Genomic DNA, 15,652 nt, shown 5'->3' on the forward strand with positions numbered 1-15,652 from the left:
TTTAATTCACAGAAAATTATGTACCTTCTCCCATTTATCCTGCTATTCTGACCATGGATTCTAATAATGTAGCATCTTTGTTTGGGGTACATTCTTTCTTGGTTTCTCATGTTGTTCATGCATCTTCCATTCCAGCTCTTTTTTTAAGATATATAGCCATGTAGGCTTATCGTTTCTTTAATGGGTTTCAATACCATTCTTTTTTAAAACTTTATTTTTTTAATACACAACAACAATGGAATGCATTACAATTCTTATCACACACATAGAGCTAAATTTTTCATAAAGTATATTCATGCTAATTTATTCCATTATATATGTACTTATTTCTTTCTGCAATACAACTCTTAATACCCATATATATCACAATTTTTCATATCTCTGGTTTCATATAAGGTATGTTGGCACCAATTTGGGTCTTCATACATGTACTTTGGATAATGGTATCATCACATTCCACAATCACTGCTAATCCCCTGCCTCTTCCCCTCCCCTCCAACCCCTCTGCCCTATGTAGAATTCATCTATGCCTCCTAAGCTCCGTCTTTCTACCCCTCTATAGTAAGCCTCCTTATATCAGAGAAACCATTCAACATTTATTTTTTGGGTTTGCCTCACTTCACTTCTCCATTTACTTGCAATTGCCATGATTTTATTATTGCTGAGTAAAATTGCATTGTGTATATTTGCCCCATATTTTTATCCATTCATGCACTGAAGGGCATCTGGGTTGGCTCCAGAGTTTGCTATTCTGCATTGTGCTGCTATAAACATTGACATGGCTATGACCCTATAGTATGCTGTTTTCAAGTTTTTAAGAATAGTGCGAGAAGAGGAATAGCTGGGTAAAATGGTTTTTTCATTCCCAGATTTCCAAGGAATCTCTATACAGTTTTTCATGTTGTTTTCACCAATTTGCAGTCCCTCCAGCAGTGTATGAGTGTGCCGTTTTCCCCACATATTTGCCAACACTTGTTGTTTGTCTTTATGATAGCTGCCATTCTGACTGGACTGAGATGATATCTTAGAGTTGTTTTGATTTGCATTTCTCTACTTGCAAGAGATGATGAACAATTTTTTAAATATTTGTTGATTGATTCTACATCCTTTTCTGAGAAGTGTCTGTTCAAGTACTTGGCCAATTTGTTGATTGGATTATTGGTTTGTTTGGTGCTTAGCATTTTGAGTTCTTTATATACTAGATATTAGTTCTCTATCTGGTGTGTGAGGGGTAAAAATCTACTCCCAAGATATACGCTCTCTGTTCACCTCTGATTTTTTTCTGAGAAGAAACTTTTTAATTTGAATCTATCCCATTTGTTGATTCTTGGTTTCAATTCTTGTGCTATAGGCATTTTATTAAGGAAGTTGGGGCGGCCTAGCCCCATGTGATGAAGATTATAGCCTACTTTTTTATCTATTAGATGCAGAGTTTCTGGTTTAAATTGTAGGTCCTTAATCCCCTTTGAGTTGAGTTTTGTGCATTGTGAGAGATAGGGTTTTAATTTCAGTTTTTTTTTCCAGTTTTCACAGCACCATTTGTTGAAGAGGCTATCTTTTCTCCAATCCATGTTCTTGGCACCTTTGTCTAATATAAGATAATTGTAATTTTGTGAGTTAGTCTATGTGTCCTCTATTCTGTACCATTGGTCTACTGGCCTGTTTTAGTGCCAATACCATGCTGTTTTTGTTACGATTGCTCTGTCTTATAGTTAAGGACTGGTATAGTCATACCACCTGCTTTGCTCTTCCTGCTTATAATTGCTTTAGCTATTCTGGGCTTCTTATTTTTCAAGATAAATTTCATGATTGCTTTTTCTATTTCTATGAGAAATGTCATTGGGATTTTGTTTATAATTGCATTCAATCAGTATAGTGCTTTTGGTTGTATGGTCGTTTTCATAATATTTATTCTGCCTATGCAAGAGTAAGGTAGATCTTTCCATCTTCTAAGGTCTTCTTTGATTTCTTTCTTTAGGGTTCTGTAGGTTTCCTTGTATAGATCTTTCACCTCTTTATTAAGTTGATTCCCAAGTATCTAATGTTTTCTTTTTTTGAAGTTACTGTAAATGGGGTAGGTTTTCTTATTTCTTTCTTGAGGCTTTGTCATTGATATACAGAAATGCCTTTTTTAATGTGTGTTAATTTTATAACCTGCTGCTTTGCTGAATTCATTTTTAGTTCTAGAAGTTTCTGGTGGTGCTTTTGGGGTCTTCTAGGTATAGAATCGTATTGTCGGCAAATAGTGCTAATTTAAGTTTATTTCCTTTAGTTATTTCTTTAATTTCTTTCATCTGTCTAATTGCTCTGGCCAGTGTTTCAAAAATATGTTGAATAGAAATGGTGAGAGAGAGCACCCCTGTCTTGTTCCAGTTTTTAGAGGGAATGCCTTTAGTTTTTCTTCCTTTAGAATGATGTTGGCCTTAGGCTTAATGTAGAGAGCCAGTATGATGTTGAGGTATTTTCCTGTTATCTCAAGTTTTTCTAATTTTTTGAACATGAAAGGGTGCTGTATTTTGTCAAATTTCTTTTCTGTGTCTCTTGAGATGATAATATGATTCTTACTTTTAAGTCTATTGATGTGATGAATTACCTTTATTGATTTCTATATGTTGAACCAACCCTATATTCCTGGAAAAACCCCACTTAATCTTGGTGCATGAACTTTTTAATATGTTTTTGTGTTTAATTTGGCAGAATTTTATTCAGAATTTTTGCATCTATGTTCATTTGAGATATTGGCCTGAAGTTTTTTTTCTTTCATTTGTCCCTGCCTGGTTTCGGGATCAGGGTGATATTGGCCTCATTGAATGAGTTTGAAATTGCTGCTTCTTTCTGTATTTTCTGAAATAAATTGAAGAATATTGGTATTTTGAATTTCTTCTTTAAAGGTCTTGTTTAACTTGGCATTGTACCTTCTGGGCCTGGGCTTTTTTTGGTTGATAAGCTTCTAATGGCTCTTGTATTTCATCATTTAATATTGGTCTTTTTAAATTGTGTATGTCTTCCTGGTTCAATCTGGGCACATCAAGTGACTTCAGAAATTTGTTGATGCCTTCAATGTCTTCAATATTATTGGGGTATATATTTTCAAGATAATTTCTAAATATCCTTTTTATTTTTGAGGTGTCTGTTGGGATACTGTCTTTTTCATTATGTATGCTGGTAATTTGAATTTTCTCTCTCCTTCTCTTTATTAGACTAGCTAGAGGTTTGTCAGAGAACCAACTTATTGTCAAGGTTTAATTGTTTCTTTTAATTCAACTTCAGTTCTAATTTTAATTATTTCTTGCCTTCTACTGCTTGTGCTGTTGATGTCTTCTTCTAGGGCTTTGAGATGAAGTATGAGATTAATGATTGCCTTTTTCTTCTTTTAAGGAATGAACTTCATGCAACGAAGTTTCCTCCTTGTACTGCTTTCATGGTGTCCAAGAGATTTTGATATGTTGTGTCTGTGTTCTTGTTTACCTCTAAGAATTTTTTAATCTCCTCTTTTAAGTCTTCTGTGACCCATTGTTCATTCTATTGTACCAAATTGATTCATTCGTTGAACTGCTTATAGAACTTGAAATATTTTAAGTTTGTCTTTTCACGAGGTGGAAGTGTCACTTTACCTGTCTCCAAACATTAATATTTTATGAATATTTTACACATTGTGAATGTTTCATGAATGATACTTGAAACTAATTGTATTGGGGATCTCAATCTATCTCATGGATAGAAAGCGAGAATAGGAACAAGTCTGTATTCAAAAGCTATTTAACCAGTCTTTTTCTCCCTTGTACACAATCACCTTATGAGAATATCTTTGACAAGTCTGATTTGCATCTGGAATGTCTGCCAAATTTCACATTCACTGATGACACAAAAGTTAGAAGGACTTTTATTCAGTGCTTGGATTATGATATATATCCTTCACATCACTCTGATATGATATATATATATATATATATATATATATATATATATATATATATATATATATATATATATATATATATATATATACTGTATTTGGACTCATGTATTTTCCTCCGAATTAGATAATGGAAAGTATCTTATTACATAATTAAAGTCAATCTCCTACATGACAGTCAGTTCTACTAACTCTTAATTCAAATTAAAAACTGAATAGTAGTTTGGTCAATGTTCTATTTATCTAACAATTTTTATTTCAGGAGCTATTGACATTCGGGGATGTCGCTATTGATTTCTCTGAGGAGGAATGGGAATGCCTGGATCCTGCCCAGCAGAATTTATATAGGGAAGTGATGTTGGAGAACTACAGCAACCTAGTATTTGTGGGTGAGCAAAACTTTCCTTCAAAATTCTTAATTATCATTATTTAATTTTCCTCACTTGAAGTAGATCTTTTGGGAACTTCTCTACAAGAATGTGTTGCAGATTTATGCTTTCAATAAAGAAGATGGGGTAGTTCTTGGTGCTGACAAGAAAATGTTAATGATGTTTATTTTCACCATCAATGTTTTCTTTTGGTGGCAAGATATATATCTTTCACTTGAAATATGGTTGACTTAGAGGAATGCAGTGATGTCAAATCCTGTGGCCCGCATATAGCAGAGGACATAGTTGAGGTAGGGGAGGAAGCCTATAATCAAAAATGTTCATTGAGACATTATCCAGCAGAAATTATTTTTGAGAAGCTTTGAATTCTTTCTCTTGTTATCAGAAAAACCTGTCCTGTGTTTTGTGCTTTAAAATTATGTAGTATCCTGCTTTTCCTCCATACATTCAAATTAACAACAAAACATTCCCCTTGCCTTGTGAGTGTCAATATTATCTGACAGCTCTTCCATAATTTTAAAAATATTTTTAGTTATTAATGAATTTCCTATTTATCCATATATGGTGCTGAGAATTGAACCCAGGGTCTCACACATTCTAGGCAAGCTCTCTAACAATACTCTACAACTCCAGCCCTTCTTCCATTATTTACAGAAAAGTTTGCACATTTCGGGAGACCTCTAGGTCCACCCATTGTAATACATTACTATCATAAGTCAGTTTCTCGAATCTTATTTGTACATTTTTTCACTAAAATTTCCTTATCAGTTTTTTTTCTGATGTGTGTAATGGATTTTCTGTGAAATTATCTGCCATGGAATGAATGTCAAGTTGGACAAAGACTGCTGTTTCGAGAGATGGTGTAAGTTTTATTTGAGTTAAAGAATTTGTAAAATAATACATTGGTAGATATTTACAAATTGCTTGTTTTTTTTCTTTTTTTAATTGTATACAGTAGTTCCCTGTTAAGGACTGTGTTTTCTTATATTAGTTAATTGCTTCACAAACTAAGATATGTATGATTCATGTTTTTATTGCCAATAATATTATATGTGCTTTTGCTTGCATAAATATTAAGCCTCTTTTGTCCATGACTTTTGTATTTTATCTTGATTGGCTTTTGATTATGCCCATGTATGTAGAAATTAAAGTTTTGTATGCATAAGTGTAATGGGGATTGATGGCAGTGATACTCTCATGCTGAACTACACCCCAAAATCTTTTTCACTCATATTTGGAGAGAGGTTCTCACTAAGTTATTGAGGATGTCTTGAATTTGCAATTCACTTGCCTCAGACTTCCTAGTAGCTGAGATTACATGCATGCTCATCATTTGTATATAAATGAGCTTGTTCTTATTTATAGGATAAAGACCACATTATTTGAAATGTAGCTTTGAGAAATGTTGCAATTCTCTTTATCTTTTAATTTTCATTGTAATGAAAACCACAAAATAAAACTTACTGTCTCCAAACTTTTCAATATACATTTCAGTAAAATTAATTCAAATTTTTATTAATAGATCTCTACAAAGTTTACATGTCAAAAAATATAAAGAATGCCTAGAATGCAAGGGCTCATTTCTGTCATCTCATCACAAAACTATTCTTTTTTGTTCAGAAAGCTGCTTCTTTAGTTTACAGATGTTTTCACGTTCTAGAATTCTGCGGTATTCTCTCTGTGACTATCAGTTAACCTAGTATACATACATTTTGTAAAATATATAATTAGAATAAATTATTTGACTTCAAAGTTCTATAGTTTCTTATTCCAGTATTGCTCATCATTCTTCTCAAGGGATATTTTGTTTTTGTCCCTTATGATGGCTCTGTTGAATAACAATCTAACAACACTGGTGTGCAATGTTTTTAATTTGCAATTGATGTGAGGGCTTATTGCCACACTCACTAAGAACTCCGTTTACCTGACACCATGTTTGCATTTACAATTGAATGCTGTAACTTTTAGTATATTTTTTTTAGCAGGGAAATAGTCTTATTTGTATTTTGGGGAATATTTATACAATTTAAAGGATAGATTTCTCTGCAAGAAATTTTTTAACAATATGAGGTTGACGAATACTACATGGAGCCTCTAGTTAACTTTAAGTCGTATAAACATCTTTAAATTTAATTTTTCAATTTTAAACAACAGCATGCCCAACGGTGTTCAATAAACTGACACATATTTAGGGATTTTTAAAAATCCCTACAACTTTGACTTCAAATATTTATTCCATGTTGGTTACAAAATAACTATCACTTAAATATTTATTAACCTTTGTTTTAATATATAAAATTGATCTAGCCAGCATAATATCCCACTTGTCATTAAGAACAGGGATTCTATAAGTCTATAGTAGTTTCAAAATATTTTCAAAGTCTTATGCCTTGTGATTACAATTTTGCTTCACTGTATTTCCCTTTTCAGTAAGTGGGGATTTATGTCTTTTAGTATGTCAGTGATTCTTTGTTTTCATTCGACCCTCTTGGTATTTTCTTTGTGTTTTGGGGAAGTATGAAGTATGTAGCGAATGTATTTACTCTTAATTCAGAACCTAAGAATAGGGTCCTTTTCTCTCTTTGCCTCTTTTGAAAGTTATTTTTAATTTAAAATGTCTTCTATGTCCTATAACTGTCTTAAACTATGTTTTGTGTACTATAATTTAGAAAGCCAAGGTTTTATTCTATCACTTTTCTATATGTCATTATTATATCCCTTTGCTTTCATTATGTGTGTGTTCTTAGATTTAGAGTATCCTGTAGACTATGTACAGTTGCAATATTTATAGTTAATTCAGATATCCAAGTTTTGTTTTGTTCAGAATTTTGTAATCTTGCATCTGCCAACAAAAAAACTCAAAAAATGAAGAATCTCATACTCATACTTTGTATGAGTATCAACTTGACTTCACTTTATTAAAAAACTGAATATATTTGTGTGTCCTTTTATAATCATATTTTTGTTACAGGTATATATGCCTATTAACAGTATTGTTGGTATGCTTTTTTCTTTCAAATTCTATTGCAAAATTACATATTTGGAGACCTGTCATTACAATAAAATAGAATTATTTTTGCCAAGAAATGTTTAAAATTTTATATGACTTATGATGATGTGCTCTTACATTTTATTATGAAAGATTACCTTTAGTACTTTTTGGAGAACAGATCAAGTGTTGATGAATAGTGTGTATATTCTTATATGTTTAAAGTCTTCATTTTCCTTCTCTTTTGAAAGGTAGTAGCTGTGAATATAATGTCTTGGTTGATAATTTTATTCTTTCATTTCTTGAATATAGATAGACTTGAATTCCTTCCTGTGTTGTGAAGATTCAACTAAGGATTTCACAATTATATGGTTACACATTTCTAGGTGACCCATCTTTTTCTCTTGGATGCTCTCAGTATCCTGAGTTTTTAAACTTGGATTCAAACCTACTTTGAGTCTTTACAACTTGGAGAAAACTGAGCTGCTTGGATATTTCATATTTTCTATTTTCTGAGATGTCTTTATTAGTACTGAAAAAAGAAATAAAGGGCGACTTAGCACTTTGCATTTTTTACTTTGGCCTTCAAACTTTAATGCTCTAGCTCAAACTCTTATGTTGCTATGTACAACCACCCCTGACTCTTTCAGACGTTTTCTAAAGAACGTCTTTAAACATACATTTTCTGATTATTACTATTAACAATTCTTGACTAATTTTTATTCTGTTTTTTTTTGTGTTTTGGTTTAGTTTAGAAAACTTATTTTAAATTGACTATTCCCTTTGTGTGATTCATAACTTTGCTTACAGTCGATTTAGCCATGTTTTTTTTTTTTCCTGTTGGTAAGCAGGAACCCCTTTTTCAAAAGTCCCCAAATATTCACATATTTTATGTTTTTATATTTTAATGAAACAGAAGAAAGTTGGTAGATTTTTAAAATATATTCTAAAGGAGGAAAATCTATGTGTAACACAATGTATTTTTCTCTACTATATTACTCTCCATAATAATGTACTCATTTTGGATACTGTGAACACAAAGATGATTAGGAAAATCTTCAAAATAATTTTCTGTGTGAATTTTTATTTGATTTATATATTTCTACAGTAATGATGGACTTGGATTTAATAATCCACACCCCTGCTGATGTTATTTTTTGTTGTAATTTCTTAGGTTTGCAAAATATACTCAGTCCAGTACAGTAAGTAAACATGTTTGTTATTTTTATTTATTACAGCCATGACTTCTCATCATCCTCGACAAATTTTACCAGAGCAGGAAATAAAAGAAAGAGAGGGAAGATATGGAAAGTGTGACTTTGACTATATACAACCAAGAAAACAATGGGAAAATATAGGTGAGAGTGAAGTTCAAAAATTGTATGATAATAGACAAAATCAATCAGTAGTCCCTATTTATGATAAAAATTTTATGGTCAAAAGACACCAGAGACAATTAATATCTGAAACTAAAATTCAATGTATTCCAATTATTTTGAGGAGATTTATATTTCTTTAAGAATAAATCCACAGCCATTTTTGAACTGAAAGACAATGTGGAAAATTTGAAATCTAGTCCATGCATCAGTTTTCAACTTGGCCAATTATAAAAGTAGCACTGATTTAAAATTCCAGTCAAACATTTGCACAGAAAAGTTATTTCTAAAAGTGATCCTTTTGGGAGTTTCTTTATAAAATGTCCATTTTTCTGAAACAAAAGTTGAATTTCTCCTTGTGCCCAAATGGATAATATTAAGAATTGTAGAAAAGTGTCTACTTCCCCACTATTGCTCAGTGACAATTCTGATAAAGATTTCTCGAAAGTGCACTATATAGATAATGCTATAAGTAACACAAAATCCATGTCTCTACCCTGAATAATTACCAGTATATTTATATTGGTGATAAAAATTATAAATATAGAGAATTCCTAGTCCTTGTCTAAAGTAAATTTACCAAGATGAAAAATGTAGGAAAGTCTTGGTTTAGTGATCAAAAACTAGTATTCTTTAAAATATTCATAGCCAAGACAAAACCTGCAAATGTAAGATATGTGAAAGGGCTCTTAACAACAGTGCAGAGCTTGCTTAATACAAGAAAATTTATATAGAAAGAGAGCCCTATAAGTATAGAGGATATTGAGACAGCAAATGCTTTGATATATTTTTTAAACACAGAAGATACTATGATAGTGATAAATTCTACAAATTTAAAGAATGTGAAAAAACTTTTAGTGAAAAGTTACAACTTGTTATGTATCAGAGGATTTAGACTGAAGGAGAGACCTGTAAATGTAAAAATTGTGGGAAAGGCTTAAAAAGTTTTTCAACCCTTACTCAACACCAAAAAATTTATTCTGCAGAGAAAACCTACCAAAGTGAAGAATGCAATGCACTCAAGAACTTTACTCAACATCACAGAGTTCATACAGAAGATATACCATGCAAATGCAAAGAATGTGACAAAACTTCTAATAAAAGCTCAAATCTTATTTGTCACCAGTGGACAAACCCTCGAATGATGCCCCACGTATGTAAACTATTTTGCCAAGGTTTCAGTAAAAACCCAAGCCTTAAAAATTACCAGAGAATTCATACCGGAGAGAAGCCCTACAAATATAAAGTGTGTTGCATGAGCTTTAATAGAAAATCAAATCTTGATCGCCACAACAGGATTCATACTGGAGAGAAGCCCTACAAATGTAAAGTGTGTGGCAAGAGTTTTAATACAAACTCAATCTTGATCGCCACATCAGAATTCATACTGGAGAGGAACCCTACAAATGTAATGTGTGTGGCAAGAGTTTTAGTGAAAAATCTTCACTTACTCAGCACCAGCGAATCCACACTGGAGAGAAGCCCTACAAATGTAAAGAGTGTGGCAAAGCTTTTAATAGGATCTCACAGCGTAATTGTCACAAAAAGATTCATACTGGAGAGCAGCCCTACAAATGTAAAGTGTGTGGCAAGAGTTTTAATAGAATCTCAAATCTTGATTGCCACAACAGGATTCATACTGGAGAGAAACCCTACAAATGTAATGTATGTGGCAAGAGTTTTAGTGAAAAAGCATCACTTACTAAGAACCAGCGAATCCACACTGGAGAGAAGCCCTACAAATGTAAAGAATATGGCAAAAGTTTTAATAAAAAAATAGATCATATTCGGCACCTGAGAATGCACACTGGAGAGAAGCCCTACATGTGTACAGTGTGTGGAAAAATTTTGCGTCACAAATCATCACTTACTCAGCACCAGCGAATCCACACTGGAGAGAAGACCTACAAATGTAAAGAATGTGGCAAAGCTTTTAATACCATCTCACAGCTTAATTGTCACAATAGGATTCGTACTGGAGAGAAGCCCTACAAATGTGAAGGATGTGGCAAAACTTTTAGGGAAAGATGGCCACTTACTCAGCACCAGAGAATCCACACTGGAGAAAAGCCCTACAAATGTAAAGAATGTGAAAAAGCTTTTAATAGCATCTCACATCTTGATTGTCACAAAAGGATTCATATTGGAGAGATGCCCTACAAATGTAAATTGTGTGGCAAGAGTTTCAATCAAAAATCATCATTTACTCAGCACCAGCAAATCCACACTGGAGAGAAGCCCTAAAAATGTAAAGAATGTGGCAAAGGTTTTATTAAAAAAATAGTACTTACTCGGCACCAGAGAATCCACACTGGAGAGAAGCCCTACAAATGTAGAGAATGTGGCAAAGATTTTAATCAACAATCATCACTTACTCGACATCAGAGAACCCATAGTAGAGAGAAGTCCTATAAATGTGAAGAATGGCAAAGCTTTTAATATTGAAGATCACATCTTACTAAACATTATAGATTTTATACTTGAGATAAGTTTTACAATGAAAACATTGCATCAATGTCTTTAAGGATGAATCAACCCTATTTCACAGTAGTTCAACACTATTTCCCACCAGAGATATGTTAGCACAGAAATCATATAAATATAAAATAAGTGACAGAGTCTCCAATAGTTGTTCACATCCTATTCAGCACCTCAGAATTCATACGAGTGAGAGGATGTACAAAAAAATTTTTGCAAAGCTTTTGGCTATTGATCCATCATTTTAAAAACACTGGAGGATTTATAGCATATAGAAACCCAAAGAATGTGTCCAAGACTGTATTCAAATTTCCCACATTTTTTAATTACTGACCTCATATCTGTAGCAAATGTGGAGTAGCATCTGTTCAAAGTGTGTACCTTAGATAACAGCAAAATATTTACAAAAACACCTTGACAATTATAAAGATGGTAGTAAGTTTCATATCTATAGCCCATCCCTTGAAGTATTTGGTATTTAGGAGGGAAAATAATCATTTAAATGAGAAAATGGGTAATCGCTTTGGACATTTGCTGAAATTTTTTTTAACATCATTAGCTGATATTATAAAAATAAAGAAATACAAGTATAGAATTTTGCATCCCTAAAAAAATATAATTTTAGTATAAATCAACAATTACTAAAGAGTCTCGTTTTTCACAACTGGAAAAATAATAATACTCAGAGTTGATTATTTCAGAAGTCTCTTCAGATTTATATGAAATTTAAAATTTAAATTTTTAAGAGCCTCTTAAACTTAGGGGCACTTACTCAGAAAACTGCATCCTCAGATTTTTTTTTTCATTTTTATTTAGAGATAGGGTTTGGTAAGTTGCATAGGTCCTCACTAAGTTATGGAGCCTGACTTTGAGCTTGCAAAGCTTCTCACATCCCTAGGGTCAAAGCATGGTCCACCATTCAAGTTTTACTGAGCGTTTTTACTTATATTTCATAACAGATGTAATTTGTTGCTAAATAAAGTGTGAATTTCTTAATGTTAACCTTGTCATGCATTTAATGATGTTATTAGGTCACACATCTCACACTATTCACTTTGCTAATGGATCGATGCAATAGTAAAACATTCTGTTGGGTAAATAATGCTATAACATCTCTATTAATTATTTCATATATTTAATTAAGTATTATTTGGAGAATATTATTCATGTAAATTATATACTCTCTTGTTTGTAATTATGGGAAAATTAAGAGAGTTATGGGAAGGACCTAGGAATACTAAAATAATGCCCAGATATCCCTAGTTTGAATTATGAGTTTAACATTTCACCTTATAGAGTAGCAGTACTCCCTAAGGGATCTACAACTCTGGAGAGTTATACAAGCTCCCAATCAGGGAGAGGAGAAAGACCCAAGAGACTAAGAGTCAATGTGCATAGTGCGTATTCAGGCAATAAAGGAGGATTGCTGAAGGGGAAAATAGTCTTAATGTTTCCTGGGGAATCCACATGGTCCATAGGCCCATCCTGACTCTTGGACTGAAGAAACCATGCAGTTCCTCATGAATTCTATGACGTTCATCACTTAGGTGACTATACTCACCTCTAGTGTAGGAAAAACATCACAATTTGGGACCACCTCTTTAGTTTTGGATACCCAGTGAAAAATTTAACTAGAAACATGTAAAATGATGACTGTAAAAAGATAAACACATACTGTAGGAGGATTTATGCCCCCACATTTTTTGTTTCATTATGTATTTTGATTTTGTAGAACTTTTGGTTCTACTTAATAATTCAGAATATAATGTTTGTTATACTTATTGGATTATATGATAGATACAATGTGTCATGGTCTCCCAGAACCCTCTGCAACCCAGTAATTATAAGATACTATAAACTAACCATGTCCCTCCTCAGATCTTATAGCTCCAAGAGCCCATGACACCACAGAGAGAGAAACACAATTTTGATTGAAATAAACCTTAGACTCTCATCTACAAGTTTTGTTCAAAAAGTAAAAACACAATATTCTCTTCATATGTGAGCCTTTTGGGTCAACAAAACACCACCCACCAACATTTCATTTAACTTTATTTGGGAAAATAAATATTGAAATATAATGATAAGTTCTAGGAGAATAATATTCACACCATTTGTTATTCTAAAGGGTAAATCTCTAGGTTTCATGCTTATCTCCACATTATTTTATGCAGAAAACTGGCTTCATTATACATATGAGAGTAAACTGTTTATAAGCCCAAGATGGAAGATTTAGTCTTAGAGTTCTGAGGAAAGTACTAAAGATCTTCCCTTTTCTTGATTGAATGATGTCTGCAATCTTGGATGAAACAGCTAAAGAATGCTGATTTATCAATGCATCTGGCTCAGTGACTCACTCATTGGAATCCCAATTTATTTAGTCATCTCAAGGCTCTCACTCCCTCCTCTAGGATCTGACCTGTTCTTGGGAGGTCTTGGTGTTCTTCAGGGGATCACCAGGTTATGCAAGATGTTAGAATGAAGTTTTCTTTGTTCTAACTTGTATTTATTCGTTCTCACTTTCAATACAATTTAGAACAAGACTTCAGACTCTCACCTGTGGAGAGGATGCTCTGCCCAGCACTTCCTAGTCAGGACCCTAAATAGCTCTTTGGGACTCCCCAGTACATAGGTTCAGTGGTTGGGTTTTTCCTAGTCTGGCAATACAGTTTCCTGTGTCTGTTACTTTTGCTTTCTCTCTTGTTTTCATAGTATTACTCAATGAAACACTGTCTTGTGTGAAGAGAATGTCTTCCTTATCTATTTGATCTGACCTGCAAAGGTGAGCAGCTGCCCACAAACTGAATTTCACAAACACATGTATGTGTTATCTAATCAGTAACTAGTGTATCTTTCAACTGCATGATTTTTTATTGCATGGGGGAGGAAATTGAGAATCATTTGAGTACACACATCACTATTCATACTATAACACTTCTATGTAATGTTTCCTCTCTGCTCAACTTGTAAATATTGTTCTTGTGCTGGTTTATAAAACAAATAGAAAAGAGTTGTAAACCAAAAATTTTGTGATTAGAGCTAGTTGTGCAGACTGACTTGGGAAACTCTATTTACCATTGTTGTTTTGTATGGGATCAAGGTACTCTTTTATACTTTTATTTAACCTTAATGACATTACCATTCACTGAAGAGTTTTTAACTGACAAACCTTCTCGGTATACAAATTTTCCCTTGTTATTTTTAAAATTTATTACTCTTTTTAGGTATACATGATAGTAGAGCAAATTTTGACATATTATACATGAAGTAAATTTTATTTTAGTTAGCATTCCATTCTTGAGGTGTACATGGTGTGGACCATCCCTGGTGGTGTATTTATATATAAACATTGAAAAGTTGTGTCTGATTCATTCTACTGTCATTTGTACTCCTATTTCCCTTTTCTTCCCTTAAATCCAACTTTGTCTAATTCACTGAATTTTTATACTCCTCCCCCCTTGTTGAGTGTTTTAGCATCTCTCTATATTATGTATTATATGTAATGTCTGTTTTATTCTACTATCAATTCTATCCCCGTATTCCCTCCCCTTTCTGCACTCCTCTCTACTTAATCTAAATAACTATTCTTTCCCACCCCCATTGTGAATTAGCATACACTTATTGGAGGGAACATTTGGCCTTTGTGTTTTTGTGTGGGGGGGTGGGGGCTGAAGCTTATTTCACTTAGCATGATATTCTTCAACTCTATCCTTTTACCACCAAATGGCATAGTTACATTCATCTCTAAAGCTAAGTAATATTCCATTGGTGAAGGAAATTTTATATATATATATATATATATATATATATATATATATCACATTTTACTTATCCATTCATCTGTTAAAGGAAACATACGTTGGTTCTATGGTTTATCTATTGTGAATTGTGCTGCTGTAAATATTGGTGCAGCTGTTTCCCCTCTAGTATGCTGCTTTTAAGTCCTTTGGGTATAGTCCAAAGAGAGGGATAGCTAAGTCAAATGATGGTTCCATTCTGGTTTTTCAAGGCGTCTCCATACTGCTTTCCATGGTGTTTTCACCAATTTGGAGTCAATCTCATGAGCAATGTGTGAGTGTTCCTTTTCCCCACAACCTCACAAACATTTATTGTTGCCTGTATTATTAATGATTACCATTCTGACTGAAGTGAGATAAAAATCTTAAAGTAATTTTGATTTACATTTTCCTAATTGGTAGATGGGTGGAATGTTTTTTCATATATTTGTTAATGATTTATATTTCTTCTGTGAAGTTGTCTGTTCAGTTACTGAGTCCATTTGTTAATTGGTTTTTGTTGTTGTTTGTGTTAATTTTGAGTACTGTATATACCCTAGACATTAGTGATTTTTTTGAATTATGTGTGGTAAAGATTTGTATAAAATCTGTAGGTTCTTTTTTTTACATTATTGTTTCTTTTGCTGAGAAGCAGCTTTTTAATTTGAATATATACCCTTTATTTATTATTGATTTTTAATTTTTGTGCTGTAGAAGTTTGTTATTGA

At 32.8% G+C, this 15,652-nt stretch overlaps 1 protein-coding gene across 1 annotated transcript in view; it reads left to right on the plus strand.

Annotated features, from left to right (window-relative positions):
• LOC144371266 (uncharacterized) overlaps window positions 1-10,914 on the plus strand; it is a 137,918-nt gene extending 127,004 nt beyond the window's left edge. The window contains exons 8-9 of the mRNA XM_078033674.1: window positions 10,050-10,354; window positions 10,673-10,914. Of these exons, the coding sequence (XP_077889800.1) occupies window positions 10,050-10,354; window positions 10,673-10,914 (547 nt within the window). The remainder of the gene's footprint in view (window positions 1-10,049; window positions 10,355-10,672) is intronic.
• Window positions 10,915-15,652: the final 4,738 nt, after the last annotated feature.

The sequence above is a fragment of the Ictidomys tridecemlineatus genome, chromosome 16 (genome assembly GCF_052094955.1).
Source record: "Ictidomys tridecemlineatus isolate mIctTri1 chromosome 16, mIctTri1.hap1, whole genome shotgun sequence".
Taxonomy (NCBI): domain Eukaryota; kingdom Metazoa; phylum Chordata; class Mammalia; order Rodentia; family Sciuridae; genus Ictidomys; species Ictidomys tridecemlineatus.